Genomic DNA, 18,803 nt, shown 5'->3' on the forward strand with positions numbered 1-18,803 from the left:
CAACCAGACGTATCACCCACACAGACGTATCACCCACACTGCTACGACAGAATGAACATCACACAATGACATAACGCCATTGTATTACCACTCCCTCCTCAAAGTGTTCGCCGCCCCACATTCATCATGAAAGCCAACATCTCTGCCCATCCGATCTCGCAAAGGCTCTTGCCTTGTCATCCATCTAAGTTGGGGCCATGAGCATGATCATTGCCTCCTCCCTGTGACTCTTCTTTTTTAGCCGAAACCGTAGAACAATCGTTCTACGGTATTTTCTATATTAATAAATAAAACAAATTACAAAAGCTACAAGTAGCAGGTCTGATAAGGATCAACCAACACCAGTTTTGGGAAACATAGTAAAATTAAAGATTCTGTACAATCCAACTGCTAATCAAATCAGCTTTCTTCTGATTAGCTCGAAGTCTAGAAACTTCAAGACCTTCTTTGAGATAAAACTTCCATGTTCCATAGTGTGGCGGGGCTTTTCTGAAAATTTTGTCATTCCTTATCATCCAGACGCTCCAGCATCCCATAATCACCACTTCCATAGCAATATCCTTTGGCATTTCGCTTAGAGTGAATAGAACCTCATCATAGATCGAAGTACCTCTGTTTTTATTAGGAACAATCAGATTCCAGCAAGTCCATGCAAATTGACAGTCCCAGAAGAGATGAATGATTGTTTCTTCTGTAGCCTCAGTACAAAGGGTACAGTTGTAGTCTTCTAAGAGCATGTTCCTGTGCTTGATCATATTTCTGGTGCTTGATCTGTCATGGAGCAGCAACCAGAAGAAGATTTTGTGCCTTAGTCTGCATGTTGTTTTCCAGACCATCTGAAAGATATTATGTGCTTGGCTGGGTCCACAAATTGCTTTATATATGTTCATGGAGGAGAATTTTTGTGTGGTGCCACCCATGATCCAAGAATCTCTGTCTGTAGAGATTTCTCTGTTTCTGAGGATATCTTGAAGGTCATTGAATTGGTTGTATGCCTTGAGTGACAAAGGTCTATGAAAGTTGTGACTGAAGTCCTCTATGAAAGTTGTGACTGAAGTCCTCCCTGCGACTCTCCTACCTCAAACCTATCCTCCTCAAGAAGTCCATGCTCCTCAAAGCCAGCCTTGTAGAGGCTCCGCACCCATGGCCGCATGCCAGCTCCTCATATTTATCTCGTTTCTTAAACTTTCTCTCCTCATTCTCCTTGACCGTCCGCCACATTGTTAACTTCTCATGTTGCTTCTGAGCTGCCAGTTCCAACCTTGTTTGCATAGGCTGAGCCGCCAACTTCTTCCTGGCACTGATCATTTCATCAATTTTCTCTCATGGAAACCTTTGCTGATTTCTTGAGCCTCTCCGTCGCCTTCTTTCCCTTTGTGCTCCGCTTGCTTGAGCTTAGTGTACACAGAACGAAGGTGTGACACTTAAAATTCGATCTGCAAAGCAAATTCCACCCACATGATTTGAATTTGGGCCGGGCACCATGCTCCCGCCCCTGGGTTAGGAGCCGAGCGCATCCATGGTCTCTCATACGCACATGCTCAACAAATTAAAAACAATACAACCTCCTCCTTGATTAACCCAAATATATTCCTTGATTTTCTTAGAACTATTTCAGTTGTGCCTAAAAAACAGAAACCGGACTGTTCTGAAGGTTAATAGCAACTCTAATAGACTTTCTAACAAGGCAACATCTATACTCTAAAATCATGCATCTCAACACTTTTATTGTGCACTATTTCCTTAAACTCACTAAAACCATCTCACCGTATATATATTTTCTCTTATTTTCTATTTGTGCATGCGAACTTCATTTCATCTCCAATTTAACATCATAGTCTCTCTGTTCCAAAATATAAGGTATATTTTTAAAAATCAAACAATTATATGTTTGAACAAATTTACAGAAAAAATGGCGACATCTATAATACAGACAAATAAATTATAAAAATATTTTTATGATGAATCTATGGATACTGATTTGGTATTTTTGGATATGAACAATTTTTAATAAACTTAGTCAAACATGGATAAGTTTGACTTTTCAGAAAAACAATCCACATTATATTTTGGAAAAGATAGAGTAATAATTAAATTTTATGCTTGAACCACATATAATTCAACAATAGTTCAATTCATAATTTTAAAGTTAAAAATTAAACAAAATTTGTGCAATAAAAAAAGACAAAATAAACATCAGATCCTCCCAAATAGTTCATTGTCATACTGAACATATAATCCCAAATAGAACATCAACCAAACATATTATCCACATGTTCTGCGCACCATTGATGTACATAGGGATTCTCACAAAGTAACAAATATATCATAATGTCGAAACTGCTTTATGGTGATAACAGTTAGTACTTTGTTCGTTGGAAGTTGCATCACAGTGACAAACATGACCAAGAGAACAGTGGTTCGAGGGGGAAAAAGAACAATGTATTTTGGTTCACACAACAAAGAATGAAGGAAAATAACTGAAATCGCTGATTACATATGCACTTGTTCATACTATTACATTTATTATGATCAGCCTGTAAAATTATTTATCGGGTTGCAGTAGCAACCAATTATTTTATGAGCAAACACAAACTGATGCAATGGTCACACCAAGTAGGCGGGGGTGAATTGAAGTTCCTTGGATTGCTACCGTGAGTCTCCCAGTAGTCGCAGATTTACAATTTCATGTCTCACTATGTCGAAGAACGACATGCTGCAAACAATTGAAATATAATCTTAAGAAAATGCACCAACTGACTGAAGTATTGTTGCTAAGTGCAAAATAAGATTACAGTTTTTTCATGACAGAAATTACCTTAATCTGCGTCCGGTTGTATGTGTATGTAATATGTACGAGCTCATCCATGGTCTGGATTACCGCAGGATACGAGAACTCCATACCTTTGGTGTCCTCTAGTGTCATTACCTCGTTCCATGAATCACCGTCATCCGTGGAGACTGCAATCTTAAGTGTGCCCCTGGAGAAAGTGTTGTAAGCAACTAGTACTCTTCCATCCTTCATCTTAGCTCCATCGATCCCTTGAGGTGTAAAGTCCAGTGATGAAAACAGAGAATTATCAAACACTGTACATAAACTATTTATTGATGTGCTCCCACCAGACATGATCTGTGGAGGGCAGTAAAACATTTTCCAATACAACAAAAGGGTAGTGAAGCAAAGAGAAAGCTAATTTAGCCAAACGGTTAAGAACAAACCAGAATTTGGATTAGGAAGCTCAGTCTTATGCGCGTAACTCCATGTCACACCACCATCGGCAGAATCGGCCAGGCAGACACGGCCAATTGTCTCAAAAGATCGCAAAAGCATCCGAATTGTCCCATTGGCAGTTTGGTACGGAACTGGCTGAATCACCCCAAGTGTTTCACCTTCTATGTATATAGGACCGTGCTTCCGCCATGTCTTGCCACCATCTTTTGTGACCTATAAGTTGTTAAGACGTTAGAACCATAATACATGATGTGATAAACGCTTGATGTAAGTCTCCCTCCGATCCATATTAATTGTCACAGCTTGGAGCATATGTTTTTCTATATAAAAAATGAGACACTGGAACATAGTAGTTACCTCCAGCCATGCACCCCAAGAGTTCCAGCTTTCTACTGAGGACCCACATAGTAGGCGACCATCTTCAAGCAGGAAAGGCTACATTGAAAAAGTTGTCATTAGGAACCAATTTACTCAATAAAACATGGCGTCATGCTGATAAATGCCACAAAAGCACTAAACTACTTAACGATTGGTAGCAATCCTGCTGTTAAATGTGCACACTGCATACTGGTATAGAGAACTATGCAAGGTAGAAAAAACACAAATTTACACATGCCTTGTTCTTAATAGGGCCAAGAATACCAGGCGGTAGCTGCTCTCGCTCTGACCAGGATATGCCACCATCCAGCGATCTTTTCATGGCACCACTCCACCTGAACAAGTTGAGTTTATCATCAAGTCACCAAATACAATCCTATAAAAAAAATCATTTGGCTTCATCTAACTGCTCTATCCTGCGGTTCTCTTGCCAGTTCAATCAAACATCAGAGGCCAAAGAAGGAAATAAAGTTCTTACTTCTGAACTTCCTGACCAATCTTGTAGAAGAGCAGCAGCTCATGAGAGGGGAGCTGAAATAGTACAGGATTCCACATGGGCACCCCATCTTGCTCATCAGCAACTTCTGGAGGATGCCAGTGACCATCCTACAAATGTAAATGTAAGATTCTTAGGAAGAACTGATATCTCATTTAAGAGACAAAAAATTGAAGTGTCCTGGATAGATTGAACCCACACTGTATCTCTGCAACCAGATTTTGACATCCGGAGCACCTTCCTTGGATCCACCAAAATAAGCCACCAAAAAGTTGTCTTTCCCAATCTAGCAAAAGAAATGTCACCTATAAATATTTATAACATTTTCTTAAATAAAAAAACTCTGCCGCATCCAAAAGCTATATAGTACCTCTACAATGGTGGAAGCATGGCAGCTACTGAAAGGGGCACTTCCAGCTGAAAATGTCAGCTCCTCCTTCACAATGCTCCACCCAGATGCCGCATTCTCAGTCACGTTGGTAATGTTACGAGTGCCGCCTTCCATCTGCTGTCCAGTTTCCACCTTGCTGGCACTCAGGTTAGCAATAACCTCCAATGAAATTTTTTGAAGCCTATTCCAACTTATTCAGCTGCACATACACTAGACTGAAAAAGAAGACTTTCCTGAGGTTACAGGAAGGCAAAACAGAAGTTACCCGTTAATAGGCTTTGACTTGGAGTCGATCTCATGCAATGATCTAGAAGATGCTGTGGCGATGACGAAAGGTTTGCTGTTGAGGAGTATGGTCTGAAGTGAACAAAAAATGAAGAGGAGCAGGGAGAACATCAGTATGCAGGCTGTTGCGCTCAATGCTATTTGTTTTTTGCTGCAACTGTGGACGGTGAGCATCACCTTCTTCAGTAGTGCTCCTGCCTGTAAAGAAAATGAGTTAGGGTCCGGTTATAGATGATTCGAATCAAGGAATGGGAGCAGGAAACATGTAGGGAAAGGGCACAAAATGAAGCATCAAAATAAAGCTAGCTGAATGTCACAAGTCCACAACAAGCGAACTAGTCAAATTCGAGTACAGTACTACTCTACAATGGAGATTAAGATGCTGCATCTTAGTAGAGGGGAAAGGAATGGATTGGTCTTCCTGTTGTGCTCTACAATACGTACCACCATACAAGTGGCAAAAGAGCAATCGGTGAACTGTTTATTAGGCTCTAAAACTAGTAGCATTTCACAATCAATCAAGCCCGTCAGATAAGATAGTTTCCGGACGATTCCATGGTCCGTCTCAAGGACAAGGAGGGAAGAATTCTAAGAAAATTAAGAGGAGGATGATCCGGCGATGGGGGTGCTCTCCTGGCCCCGGGAGCGCATTGCCAAGGAAAGAAGAATCAAGCGAAACGAGCAGCGGGATCAAGGAAAGCACGGCCAAGGAAGAAGCTCAGACGCGGACTCACTGACCTGGGGTAGCCGCGGCTGCGTGCGTCAACGCGAGGAGGCTGCGGTGGCTTGGGTGATCCAGATATACACCGTCCGGTGCGAGTGCGACTGACAGGAAGAAAGAGAAATGAAAGACTGGTGGATGGATCGAGACGGGTTTATTCGGTGGTTGGTGCGTGCTCGGCGGCGTTTGTTCACGGGGCGAGGGCGCGGGGGCGGCGCCACCCGGCAGCGAGTGTAAAGACAGACCCAGGCGGAGTCCAAGCTACTCGAGTAATCGGTTCACTTAATCCGCCGAAGAAAAATACGAAATCAACTTTTCTAGAGTGTACCATAGAAAGGTGTATCATCATTTCATAAAAGAAAGCCAGACGGCCAGTACAACGCCAAGTGGCAGATACAATGCCAACAAGGCAAGCAACACCACACTAATCCCTGGGATTAGAACCACACCTACTGCAAATAAGAACAAGGAAACTATCCTTCCCTAATGTCGAGCCAAGAAGACGATAAGACGGGGCACATAGCAATCAGGTCGCGTCACTACAGACACAAAACACATCCAACCACGACACCGATTACCGAATCAACTGGATCAACGTATCTTCCCACCCATATCGCCTAGTGAAAACGGCAAGTGAATGACAGGACCTAGCCGGATCTGTGCACGTGGGTGGGCCAACAACGTTGGTGATGGCATACATTGCGCCCCAGCGGCTGAAAACCTGAGAGGGAATCCAAACCGAGAACTGAGATGCCCCAAGCTCCAACATCACGGACTCTGCGAGTAGCAAAGGCAACATGATGTGGGGTGCGGACCCTAGGTTGCCCAATCTTCCACAACTTGAAGGGGAAAAGGAGGAATACTCAAGAACACAAGGGAAACACTGAAACAAGATCCAATTACACATCTATAATACCTACTATCATATTTCTCTTGACATGCAGCCTATCCACCTCACCTCCATGCCACGTCGGCATTTTTAAGCATTTTTCATTTATATTAAGAAGACATAATGGTGTACTACATGTATTTCGATGATGGCTTTTGTTTGACCCAGGTTGTACGAGCGAACAACATGGCCATTTATTGTCACACACTAACACTTGTCTTCTCCTCTGCCCATTCTGTTCATGTTCCATCCTCTTCGGTTCCCTCAGCAATATATGATGATCCTCTTGTGAGCCCCTCTGCCTTCTGTCCTCACCCCTGTTGTAGTTGTCGTTGTTCCAGATTCCATCAAGGCCAAATGCTCAGTGGAAGAAGCCCTGATTGATGGCCGATGGTTTAAGGACATCAAAGGTCAGCTCATCATTGCAGGTTTTATTCGGTTGATCAATCTACTGGAGGCGCTTCGGGAAGTTCAAATTAGCCCTGGTCATGAAGATGCTTGCGTTTGGATTTCTTGACAGTCTGGTCATTTGTCTTCCAAGTCACCGTATGCCAGGCGGCCGCCCAGTGGAAGACACTGCCCCTGCCACCCATGGGGTAAGGTTGTCATGTGGTGCCTGCGGCGAGCTCCTGGGCATGTTGGTCGAGCTATCGTGTTTTTTGCCGAGCTGATTGTCGACTCGGCGCGCCTCCTGAATTACAATCTATCCTCGCCAGCCGCAGCGGCCGTCGTGCCGCTGGACGTTACATTGTTTCACACTGGTTATTGTTGCTTCGGAGGTATGTACTCTGTAGGTTTATGATTTTTTTGTAGGGTTGTGATATTGGTATTTCATAGTTGAAGATATTGCAATTCAACTGAAAGAAAGACTACCATTTTTTGCCTCATAATACCTTGCTTCATCTCATGTTGGTTTACATGTAGAACTTTGTAGTGTGATTACAATATTTTAATTTCTCTATGGCATGCCGACATACTGCTTTCCTTAATGGCAAGCTAGCTTCTCTTCCCAAGAATGGCTCATATATATCACACAGCTAAAGATTGAAATCCTTTCTCGAAGCATACCAGGTGTAGTTTGTTTTAACATTGTAGACTGAAAGAAGGTGACTATGAGGCAATCGATAGCTTTGATTATCTTCCGAATACTCTTTTATTGCAAATGATTCTTTTGGTTAATGTTCGGCAAGTTCTTACTCTGTAGTGTAATTATGATATTTTAATTGCTCTGTGGCATGCCAGCATACTGCTTTATGAAATGGCAGCTTCTTTTCCGAAGAACACACACTGTTGAAGATTGGTTCTAGCCTACTATAACATTGTAGATTGAATGAAGGTGTCTGCAAGGGAAGTGCTAGCTTTGATTATCTGCCCAATACTTTTTTTGCAGATGATTACTTTGGTTAATATTTGGTAAGTTCTATTTTACAAGATATTTAAGATGTGATATTCTTAAAAAACCTGACAAAATTTATATTGGTAATAGTTTTTAATCGTTTTTATGGTGTGGATTCTATTCTAAAACCATGTGATCACTTTCATATAAATATGCATTTTCCTTTTTATGAAATAAAAATAATGAGGAGTCATTATTATTCATAGCAATGATTGATTTGGTTAATTGTCTCATGTTCTTAATCGTATTTCAAGAAAATTTGAGCTACTAATTCTTGCTGCAACGCACGGGGGAATCATCTAGTTCACTAAATAGGCAAACACATGAGATCCACAAAAATACACGAACAACAAAGGGAAAATAGTAGCAAGGGTAATTCTTCTCAAATCCACGAGGAAGTGAGGTCTTGTGATCTATGATGAGACACTTCTCCCAAGACAGAGGTCTTGTGATCTTGAGAGATCCTTCTCCCAAGATGGAGGGCTTGTTTCTTTAGGAGGAGATACAAGGATCAAAGCTCTCTTAGTATGTCCAACTGTACTTTGCTAATCCTTGGAAGGAGGAGGGGTGTCTATTTATAGTCTACATTGGATTAGGGGCGAGAGAGGGGGATACAAAGCGAACTACACACACGTAGGGCAGGACTGTCCGGGCAATGGCGAGATGGTCCAGTTTCATCGTAAACCCACTATTGCCTTACCGAACATCCGGATTGGTAGCCGGATCATCCGGGTAGGAGTCCAGACCTTCGGGCATGCGCAAGAGTTGCTTCTTCTTCTTCTTCTTCTTCTCCTTGCTCTGTTTTTTCCCTTGCTTGGCCTTGCTCCATTGCTCCTCCATGAAGTCCTTCTTGTCTAAGTATGTAAAGGGTTTTCACTTGAGGTAGTAGACATATCTCGCTTGTATACATAGAGAGCTCAAAGAGGAGAGAGGTAACCTTGGCTTCAATAGCTCATGCATGAGCTCTAGTCATTGGTCCACTTGGCGCTTGGGTTGCGGTAGCCATGGGGATGACCATTCGGTTCTCTACACCCCCCTCCTGGGGAAAGATCCACCCTCGGATCCTGATCTTCATCACCATGGTAAGGTGCCAAGTCCGAAACATTGAAGATGTCACTCACGAAGTACTTGTCGAGCAGAATGTCAATCTTGTAGGCATTATCATTGATGCATTGGATCACCTTGAATGAGCCACACTACAAAAAAATACACTTCCGTGATGATACGTGTTTGTCATAATAGGTCACGTTTTCTGTCATGCACGTACATCTATGACGATTTTATGACAGAAACAAGATAGTCATACCTGTGCTGTTGTAGAAGTGTTCCATGACATTACCAAAATTATCATCACGGAAGTGTCCACTTCCATGACGATAAATGCCGCGTCATGGAAGTGCTTTCGTCAAGGGTGACCGACACGTGGCATCCACCGTAACAGGTCGCCGTTAAGCTATCAGGTCCGGTTTTGGATCCGATAACCCTCTAACAGCCATGACCAATGCCGATTTTCCACGTGTAAAATTCTCATTGGCTGATGGAACCACGTGTCAGCTCCGCGTTGGCACAGGTGTCACTCATCCAATGGGCGAGATGCGCCTAAGATATGTTGACAGGTGGACCGGCCCAAAAGTGGCCCATAAAGATTAAATGGGCCGGCCCAACTAAAGGCCCACAAGATTTAGCGGACCATAATGGGCCGGCCCAGCTAAAGGCCCACAAGATTTTGCAGACCATAGTGGGCCAGCCTAGCTAAAGGCCCAACATCCTCAGTTAAGGCCCATACGGCTAGTGCCAAATCGGCCCGTCAACGGCCCGTCCTAAACTTGTCATCATCGCGACCCATGGTCACTTCTGGCCCGTTAAAAGTCCGCTAAGTATTTGGGCCGAATTACGGCCCAGTGTGTTTCCAGCCTGTTAAAGGTCTTGCTTCATTTGGGCCCATTTATAGGCCATTGAAACTTTCGGCCCATAAACGACCGTGAAGGATTTGGGTCATATTCGGCCATGTATGACATTCGGCCTGTTAGAGGCCCACTATAGATTTGGGCCACTTTCAGCCTGTTGTGACTTTCGGCCTTTTAATGTCGGACGAAATCCATGGGCCATATGTGGCCCAACGTCACATCGGGCCTACTAACGGCCCATATAAAAATGGCACTAATCAAGCCCGACCGAACTTCCGGCCTGTTAAAGGCCCGTGTAGTAGGTCGGCGCATTTACGGCCCGTCTGAATTTCGGCCTGTGAAGGATCCGCATTGTAAATGGGCCACCATTACGGCCTGCTAAGACCAGTGGGTTATTTGGCTCAATCAGGGCCCAATCTCACTTTCGGCCTATTAAAGGCCCATGTTTTTATGGGCTCGAGATATTTACACCTGTAAACGGCCTATTTTGCCTGAGGGCCCAAATTATTTTTAGGCATGTTAAAGGCCCACTATGGGCACATGCCTACCAGAAAAATATGAAAGCTTATGCTGATTTAGGCCCAGATATTTTTAGTGGGCTACATGCAAATTTCGGCCCATAATCGTTTTTAGCCCAATTGGAATGGGCCCGACAAATGTTGGCATGTTGGGCTCCTACGAAGCTTTCAGCCGAATACATTACTAAGATAAACCTAAACTATACAAAAATAGCGTCGTAATTACTGCAGCCTTTGGCAGCATCATAAATGATGTATCACAACAAAATAAATTCTAACCATACAACAAAAGGTCTGTTGGCATAAAGCTTACAGTCCTTGCAGATAAAAGCACCATCAGATGTATAGAAGCACAGATCATTTGACCTGAGTGCTAATGTTTCGGGCTGTAGAATCTGATCGAGCAACACGATCTTCCCCTTTTTCCGCCATTACTCTTGGATAACGAAGCAAATTTCTGATAGTCTGGTTTCAAAACCATTCATATCTTGACGACATTTGTCAACCACTATTCTTGTTTCTGAAATGACGTCCATTAGGGATTGGACTTGTGTCTGGAGCACAGATATATCACTCTGTCTAGCCGGAAGATAGTAGGCGATTTGGACGAGGTTACCTTGACAACCAACCCAGAATTATGCAGGAAGGTGCTTTTTGCACTGTTAGTGGAGAGATACTGACGCACTGCAGCAAGAGGTGACATTGTGCTTGTGGTAGCCTCGTCACCTTCAGGTGGTTGTGGTTGTTCAATCATTTGTTCCATAGCTTGCTGAAAGTTTGAACTTGTAGATTAGTGTACCAGATAAGTTACTAATGAGACAAAAACAAACAAAGTAGGTTTCACGTTTATACATAACTTATTTTGGTGAACTACTGTAATACATTAGCATGTATTGTAGTGCCAACTACATAATAAATCACTTTCGGAACATATGTCCATGTAGCATGCCTACTGTATTGTCTATTTCCTCACATTCGTTGACATCTAAGGATAAAGAGACATGGTTTAAAGTAGGATGAACATAGTATGACATCATTCATATCATGGGCAAACACATATAAAACAAACAGGCTATTGTATCATTGTGTGCGCACGTGAACATCACAACTAGATTACAGATCAAGACCAAAAGAATATCCTTCATCTCTTTTAAACCATGTAAGGTGAAATGATACGTTAAGACAATTGTGTAAAAGTGAACAGAGTAATTGACATTGGCTGAAAACCAAGCAGTTAAATGAACACATCACAGTACCAATCAGTTCAAAGGCAGGAGGAGTAAGGACTTACAACAGCGGCTTGAACTGGTGTGCTCATGCCCTTCATCTTGCTGGTGTGGCAATCCTTGAAGATTTGCACTGCATTCGGTTCAGGTTCTTTTTGGTCCGCACGGGCTTTCCTCTGTATTTGGAACAAGTCAATATAGATACGATAATATGGCACAGAAAAAAGAAGGAGCTAGCAGCTATTTACAAGAGCCTCGTAGTATGCAATATAGCTACGAGATCATGTTGTCTGTTGGAATTGCACTTTAGAACGGTTGGTCTTGTTCTTCAAATAGTTAGCCTAGAAGAAGATACACTTGTAAGGCACATACATAAATACAAGTTAAATATGTGGTATGATCAAATACATATACCCTACCTGATACTTTGGATCAGACCACTGTTTAACAAGGGCTGTCCAGTCTTCATCTGTAATATATTTCATTGGAGATGTTTGGGCGATTTCATTGTTAGCCTTGCCTTCAAAGTGAGATTTTCTAAGGTGGTACGGATACTGTCGCAGAGCAGACTGAAAAACATGAGTGCATGCTTGTTTAGTTGCATCATCTTTCGGATCCAACTTGAACCTCATCTGTTGAAAAAAGAATGTGAGTCTTATTAGGAGGAAGCTAGAAAGTATGGGACAGAGCAAGACAATATTACAAATTGCGATGAATAACATTACTTACGGATAAATGGTCAAGGAAGGTGTTAAACTGGGTATTGTCTTTCTCATTCCTGTACTGGATCCACGTTGGGAGGATACGTGCATGACGCCTAATGGCAACGGCTGCCTCTGATACTAACTTGGCTGACTATGTAGCATCAAGTGGCCTTTTTAAACCTGCCTCAAAATGGATCTCCATTCTTCCTCCTTTAGATTTTGTTAATCTGTCAAGCATTATCCCTGATGTCTGTTTCCGCTTGCGCCCTGGTGCTAGTTCAACAACGAATATGGAAAGTGTTAGTGCACATCAAACTGTGAGAGTACATATAAAGGAGCATGCAACTGCAACTTGACTTGGTCAGGTACCGTCTTGGTGTTGATGCTCATGAGGTTCATCTGATCTTGCCAAGTCCTGTTGTGTCAGCAGTGCTTCGGAAGTAGTGTTACGTGTGAAGGCAGCTTGGAACTGGCCAGTTCCGGACCAAACGAATGAGTAACTCGTTGAGATGCTGGTACAGTTGAAGCGGATGCTGCAGCTATGGTGTCGGTGTCAAAACCGGCGGATCTCGGGTAGGGGGTCCTGAACTGTGCGTCTAGGATCGATGGTAACAAGAGACGGGGGACACGATGTTTACCCAGGTTCGGGCCCTCTCTATGGAGGTAATACCCTACTTCCTGCTTGATTGATCTTGATGAATATGAGTGTTACAAGAGTTGATCTACCACGAGATCGTAATGGCTAAACCCTACAAGCCTAGCCTATGTGTATATGGTAATGAATGTCCCCTATCCGGACTATGCCCTCCGGTTTATATAGACATCGAAGAGATCTAGGGTTACATGGAGTCGGTTACATAAGAAGGAATCTTCACAGCTAGCCGCCTAGCTTGCCTTCCACGCCAAGGAGGGTCCAATCCGGACACGAGTATGGTCTTCGGTCTTCATGTCTTCACAGCCCATCAGTCCGGCCCATGGATAACAGACCGGACGCCCGAGGACCCCTTAGTTCAGGACTCCCTCAGTAGCCCCTGAACCTGGCTTCAATGACGAGGAGTGCGGCACGCAGATTGTCTTCGGCATTGCAAGGCGGGTTCCCCTTTCTCCGAACTCCAAGATAGTCTTCGGATGCGATGATTGTATCCGGACCTGGTATAACCGCAGAGAGAATATAATATTTACACGAATCTAATCTGTTGACAGCTTCTTTACAACATGACATCGCGTCTGTCCGGTCATAATTTCGAACCGTTTTTCATCTGCCATCCCACGTTTCGAGACGCGGTTGCTATTGGCACGTCTTGTAAAAGCAGAGATCGTCCCCTTATTGCGGGATTCTCATCAATGCGGGCATGGGTAACTCAACCGTGCCGTTTATACAGCCCTTGGGAATAGGCGAGTTTTTAGGACGAGTGGGGAGGCGCTTGACATTCGCGGCCTTTATAAAGGGATAAGGACACTCTCCCTTTTCCCACACCCTTCTTCATCTCCAGTCCCTCCATCCTCGAGCTCCAACGCCCAAGCTTTAGTTTTTCCTCGTTCGAGAAGGCACTCCAATCATGTCCGGATCCGGAGCTGGAGGCAAGTGGATGGCCTCTTCTGTCAAGAAGAAGGACATCACGGGGCTCCGGGAGGCCGGCTATTTAGCCAAGGAGATTGCTCACCGACTCCCTGCGAAAGGGCAAATCGTCCCTACCCCCGAGCCCAATGAGAGGGTTGTGTTCCTCACACATTTCGTCCGCGGGCTGGGATTCCCCCCTTCATCCATTTGTCCGTGGATTGATGTTTTACTATGGGTTGGACTTCCACGATCTGGCCCCCAACTTTATACTCAATATCTCAACATTTATCATTGTGTGCGAGGCCTTTCTCCGCATCCCGCCTCACTTCGGCCTATGGCTGAAGACCTTCAACGTGAAACCGAAGGTGGTGAGCGGTCAACAAGCAGAGTGCGGAGGCGCCATGGTGGGCAAAATGCCCAACGTCACCTGGCCCCAAGGCTCCTTCGCGGAGACGGTGAAGGGATGGCAGTCGGGGTGGTTTTACATCACCGAGCCGCGTGATGCCAATTGGGTAACAGCCCTCGAATTCCGATCCGGAGTTTCGATGCGGCTCACTTCCTGGCAAGAGAAGGGCCTGACCTGGGGATCCCTGGACGAGATAACTGGGCTCCAGACATGCGTCCAGAACATGATAACCAAGAAGATCAAGCTTGTGAATGTGCTCCAGGTCATGCTCATTCGTCGGATCCTTCCGTGTCAACGCCGGACTTGCTATTTGTGGGAGTACGACCCTGCCGAGCACCAGACGCTGCGAGGGCTCTTCGGCACAACGCACGAAGGCATCTGGAAAGCGCTCTTCAAGGCGGGCGAGACGCCCCCACCCACAATGGAAAATCGCGGGCTTAGCTCAAAGCGCTAGGCCAATTCGGTAAGTCTTTTAATGCTTTCGAGGTATACCCTTCACCAGCATATTTTTAGGATGGATACTGAGCTCCTCCATCTATTTTACCAGGCCTGGATCGAGGTGGCGGAGAAGATTAGCTGTCCGGCTCTGCTTCCTGAGGAGGAAGAATTCCCACTTCTGACGAAGATGTTGTTTCCGACGCCGTATGACGTGCCGGAGAAGACGGCCAAGAAAGCGGCCAAAGGGGGCAAGAAAGGCCCCTGCCAAAAAGGCACTCCGGATATGTCGTCCGAGGACGAGACTTCCTCTTCATCCGATGACGATGACGAAGAGGAAGAAGAAGAAAATGATTCCCCACCTGAGGTGGGGAGGAAGAAGAGGGCGGCTCCCCCGGATCCGGAGGCGAAAGCGCCCAAGAAGGTTAAAGGCTCCCAAACGGATAACTCCGTGTGGGATATTGATAGCAGTCCGGAACGACCTCGCTGCCAAGCCTCGGGCCGCTTCGTAAGTACCAGAATCCGCAAACGTATGGCCTTCCTGTTTTATAGTATCGACATATTGTAAGCCTTGTTACTGCAGTCCGGCACGCGATGGCTCCCCGCAGTCCTCGACTGAGGATTCGCTGGGCTCGAAGGAGAGGGCTAGCACATCTCCGCCACCTGCTCATTCTGTCTCACCCAAGGGTGATGATGAGGTGGTGTCCAAAAAGACTTTCCTAGGTCGGGGGAGATTCCAGAGATCATTGGGTTGACGTCCCAGGATGATTTTTCGGCCGCCGGACATGTGGGGAAAAAAGTCCCCATGGGAACTGGTGATGGAGCCCGAGTTCCCTTTGGACCTCAGCCGGATACCATTCCGGAGATCTACACAGCTCCAAGGTCTAGCGAACGGCATTCCCTTCAAGGAGGGAATGTGCCTGTTCCACCGGTGACCTCTGTCCAACCAGAGGCGCCGGATAATCTGCTGGAGGCGCTACGAGGCGCCTCTATTGTGGACGAACATCGTGTCCTTATGGACACGGTGATAGAGAAGGTTCAGTTCGTCAAAAGCAGACTGACCGAAGCCTGCACTAGCCTTCTAACGGGCTTTGAGGTAAGTGATTGTAAAAAATATCACAGTATAGACGGTAGCCCCTGATGCTCTGTTTGGTGTTCGTGAAGAAAAGCTGAATAGAGGATCGAGAAGAAATATCGCAGGAGTCTAACATGAGTTGTCTATGTGAATAAGCAGGTATCGCCGAAGGCAGCCACTGCTCATGTTGCGGAGGTCTCCAGACTGAAGCAGAAACTTGAGCGGGCCGAGGAGGAGCTCAGCCTCGTGAAGAAGCAGCTGGAGGATAACCAAGGTATGCAATAACCTGTAGGTATATTTCTAGAAAATGAATAGTCCGAATGGACTAAATTGTCATGAACTTTATTAGGGGCCGCGACCGAGGTGGCAGCCCTTAAGAAGGCGCTAGCCGAGGCCGAGGACAAAGTGGCCAAGGAACGCGCCTCGCGCGAGAAGCACGAGGCTCGGGTTGGCGAGGCGCAGCAACAGCTCCAGGGCGCGATAGAGAGATTTGAGTCTCTGGAGCGCGATTGTAAGGCGCAAGAGTCTGAATTGGCGAAGGTCCGCCAGAGCGCACAGGATGCATGAGCCGAAGCCTAGAGCACCCTCGAGGAGATTCAGGCGACCAAGATGATTACAACGGGTAAGTCTTTCACCATGCATAGCAAGTATATAGAAGAAACGTTCCTTGTATTTATCCTGAATTTGGATTTTCCAGGGGCGTTTGCGGATCTGCCGCACAGTGTATCGGATGCTGCCGAGTATTACAGAGCCGAGGGAGGGATGTCTACGGAGAAGCTATGCTGGTCCCAACATCTGGGATTCGAACATCCGGTACCCTTCAGCGACCAGCTAAAGCAGTTGGTCGAGCTGCATAGGTTGGCAGAGCTAGCCATGAAGGACCTGATAGTCCAGCTGTGGCCTGCCGATCCTATACCTAGCAGCTACTTCGGACTTGTGCAGTGGCTTGTGAGTGCCTGTCCGCGGCTCGAAGCCATGAAGCGGTCGGTCTGCATTGAAGGTGCACGTATGGCCTTTCCCCGCGTCAAGACACATTGGACGAAGCTGGATGCCAAGAAGCTGATGACCGAGGGACCGCCAGGGGGCAAGGAGCATCGTCGACCCGAGCACTATTTTGACGGTGTTCTGGAGGGGTCACGCCTTGTGGCGGAGCAATGTTCGAAGGATGTTATATTCCCATGAGAACATGTGTATTACCTTGTTCTGTAATATGGAACAATGATATTATGTAGTATAATGTTTATGATTTAAATTTACCTCCGGTGCGGCCGTTTATTGAATCTGAGGGTTGACCAGTCGTCGGCTTCTGCCCCCACGTAAATAGTACGGGGGTGTTCGGGATAAATCTAAACACTCTTTACTCCACATTTTTGTCCTTAAAGGAGGTGTTTAGCACAACGAACAAGGCAATCGGACTATGCGGCCTTTACTGCCCTCACTTAGCCATAGGAGTTTGACAATTAATAAAGTTGGCAAAGCCCCTAGTGTTCGGAAGGCCGAATTAGGGGCGTTATACATGCCTAATCGGAAGAACCGATTCTTCGCAAGAAGCGGAAAAAATCTCCAACGATTTGGAACCTCTCAAACAGCTGACCGGCTCTCGCCACATCATGACAGTCAGTTTTCGGCTTTCTCTACTGAGGTGCTCATCCAGAAGAACCAGGACACAATCGCAGTAGTTCTCCCTTTACTACCCTAGCCGATGTAGCGGAACGTAAGGTAGTAAGCACAGGAGCCGGGTAACCCAACTATTGACCAAAGACATGATTCGGAGCCGATGCATATAATGCTATAAGTTCGGGGTGCCGAACTATACTGTAAAAGTGTTCGGACTTTTATTGCCGTGATGCGGGGTGTAATGAAGCCCCTGGCGTAGTAATACGTACCATGGTGTACGTGTGCAATGAGTAATTAATACCGAGGTGAGGAAACGGGAAAATGAAGTAATAAGCTGACGCTACCGTGTATTCACCGTTGTGATGTAACTAGTACGTCGAGGCGTACTTTGTACAAGTAATGCGATAAGCAAGTAAGTCTATTTAACACGCCGCCATCAAGGGCGAGCTACATGCGAGTATGAAAAGCAATTATGGCAATAGTTTAGTAGAGACCAGCTGGGGATTCCCTTGTAAGCCAGAGCTCCCTGCCTCCTTGGTGTGTTCTGCTGGCGGGTTGTCCGTGTAGTACTCGAAAAGAGAAGAAAACCCGTGAAAAAAGGAAAAGTAAAAGCATGCGAATCCCAGGGTCGGTCAAGCCGTACTGTGGATTGCGAGCGGGGTATGCCTCCGTCAGTACCCATGGGGTTTCGAGTGCGTAATTGTGTACGCGTGGTACGAATGCCACTACCTCATTGAGGTTGGGACGGAGGCCGAATTGCTAGCCGAGCTCTTGACGAGCCGCGCCGTCCTGTTGCAGCGTAGTCCGGAACCTCTTAATGATGTCCGAGGGCTCGACAGCCGTACTATGGTGCTGCTTGAGAAGGCCGTTCTGTGCTTCTGCTGCTAGGGCGGCGTTGTGCTCCTCTGTTCGGAGGGAGCGTTCTGTATTGCCATTGACTGTTATGACACCGCATGGACCGGGCATCTTGAGCTTGAGATAAGCATAGTGTGGTACTGCATTGAATCTAGCAAACGCGGTTCGTCCGAGCAGCGCGTGATAGCCGCTGCGGAAGGGGACGATATCGAAGATTAACTCTTCGCTTCGGAAGTTGTCCGGGGAACCAAAGACCACCTCCAGCGTGATTGAGCCCGTACAACGGGCCTCTATGCCTGGTATGACTCCTTTAAAGGTAGTCTTTGTTGGTTTTATTCGTGAGGGGTCAATGCCCATTTTCCGCACTGTGTCTTGATAGAGCAGGTTGAGGCTGCTACCACCGTCCATCAGGACTCGTGTTAGGTGAAACCCGTCAATAATTGGGTCGAGGACTAGTGCGGCAGAACCGCCATGGCGGATACTGGTTGGGTGATCTCGACGATCGAAGGTGATCAGGAATGATGACCACGGATTGAATTTTGGGGCGACTGGCTCTACCGCGTAGACATCCCTAAGTGCTCGCTTACGCTCCCTTTTGGGGATGTGCGTAGCGTATATCATGTTCACCGTTTTGACTTGAGGGGGAAATTTCTTCTGCCCTCCGGTGTTCGGCTGCCGGGGCTTCGTCATCGTCCTCGCTCTATGATTCCC

At 45.9% G+C, this 18,803-nt stretch overlaps 1 protein-coding gene across 10 annotated transcripts; it reads right to left on the reverse strand.

Annotated features, from left to right (window-relative positions):
• Positions 1–2,467: 2,467 nt before the first annotated feature.
• On the reverse strand, positions 2,468–5,746 carry LOC109781654 (uncharacterized). Of its 10 annotated transcripts, none has more exons than XM_020340239.4 (11): positions 5,521–5,746; positions 4,960–4,980; positions 4,763–4,854; positions 4,477–4,633; positions 4,306–4,392; positions 4,089–4,216; positions 3,849–3,945; positions 3,590–3,667; positions 3,220–3,445; positions 2,819–3,042; positions 2,468–2,716 (listed from the first exon to the last, which is right to left on the reverse strand). In XM_020340239.4, exons 4-11 carry the CDS (start codon positions 4,609–4,611, stop codon positions 2,687–2,689), a joined length of 1,005 nt encoding a protein of 334 aa, XP_020195828.1. In that variant the 5' UTR covers positions 4,612–4,633; positions 4,763–4,854; positions 4,960–4,980; positions 5,521–5,746; the 3' UTR covers positions 2,468–2,686. The 10 variants fall into 10 exon arrangements, with proteins under 10 accessions (XP_020195828.1, XP_020195829.1, XP_020195830.1 ...); XM_020340240.4 differs by having other exon boundaries at positions 4,477–4,678; XM_020340241.4 differs by having other exon boundaries at positions 4,477–4,696.
• Positions 5,747–18,803: the final 13,057 nt, after the last annotated feature.

Source organism: Aegilops tauschii, chromosome 2 (genome assembly GCF_002575655.3).
Source record: "Aegilops tauschii subsp. strangulata cultivar AL8/78 chromosome 2, Aet v6.0, whole genome shotgun sequence".
Taxonomy (NCBI): Eukaryota; Viridiplantae; Streptophyta; class Magnoliopsida; order Poales; family Poaceae; genus Aegilops; species Aegilops tauschii.

Bases quoted from the DNA above. Each gene is read 5' to 3' on its own strand.
- LOC109781654 (XM_040398611.2), bottom strand. The intron at 4,217-4,305 runs GTGGGTTCAATC...TTACATTTGTAG, and splicing joins TCTGGTTGCAGAGATACAGT to GATGGTCACTGGCATCCTCC. The intron at 3,043-3,219 runs GTTTGTTCTTAA...TTACACCTCAAG, and splicing joins GCTTCCTAATCCAAATTCTG to GGATCGATGGAGCTAAGATG.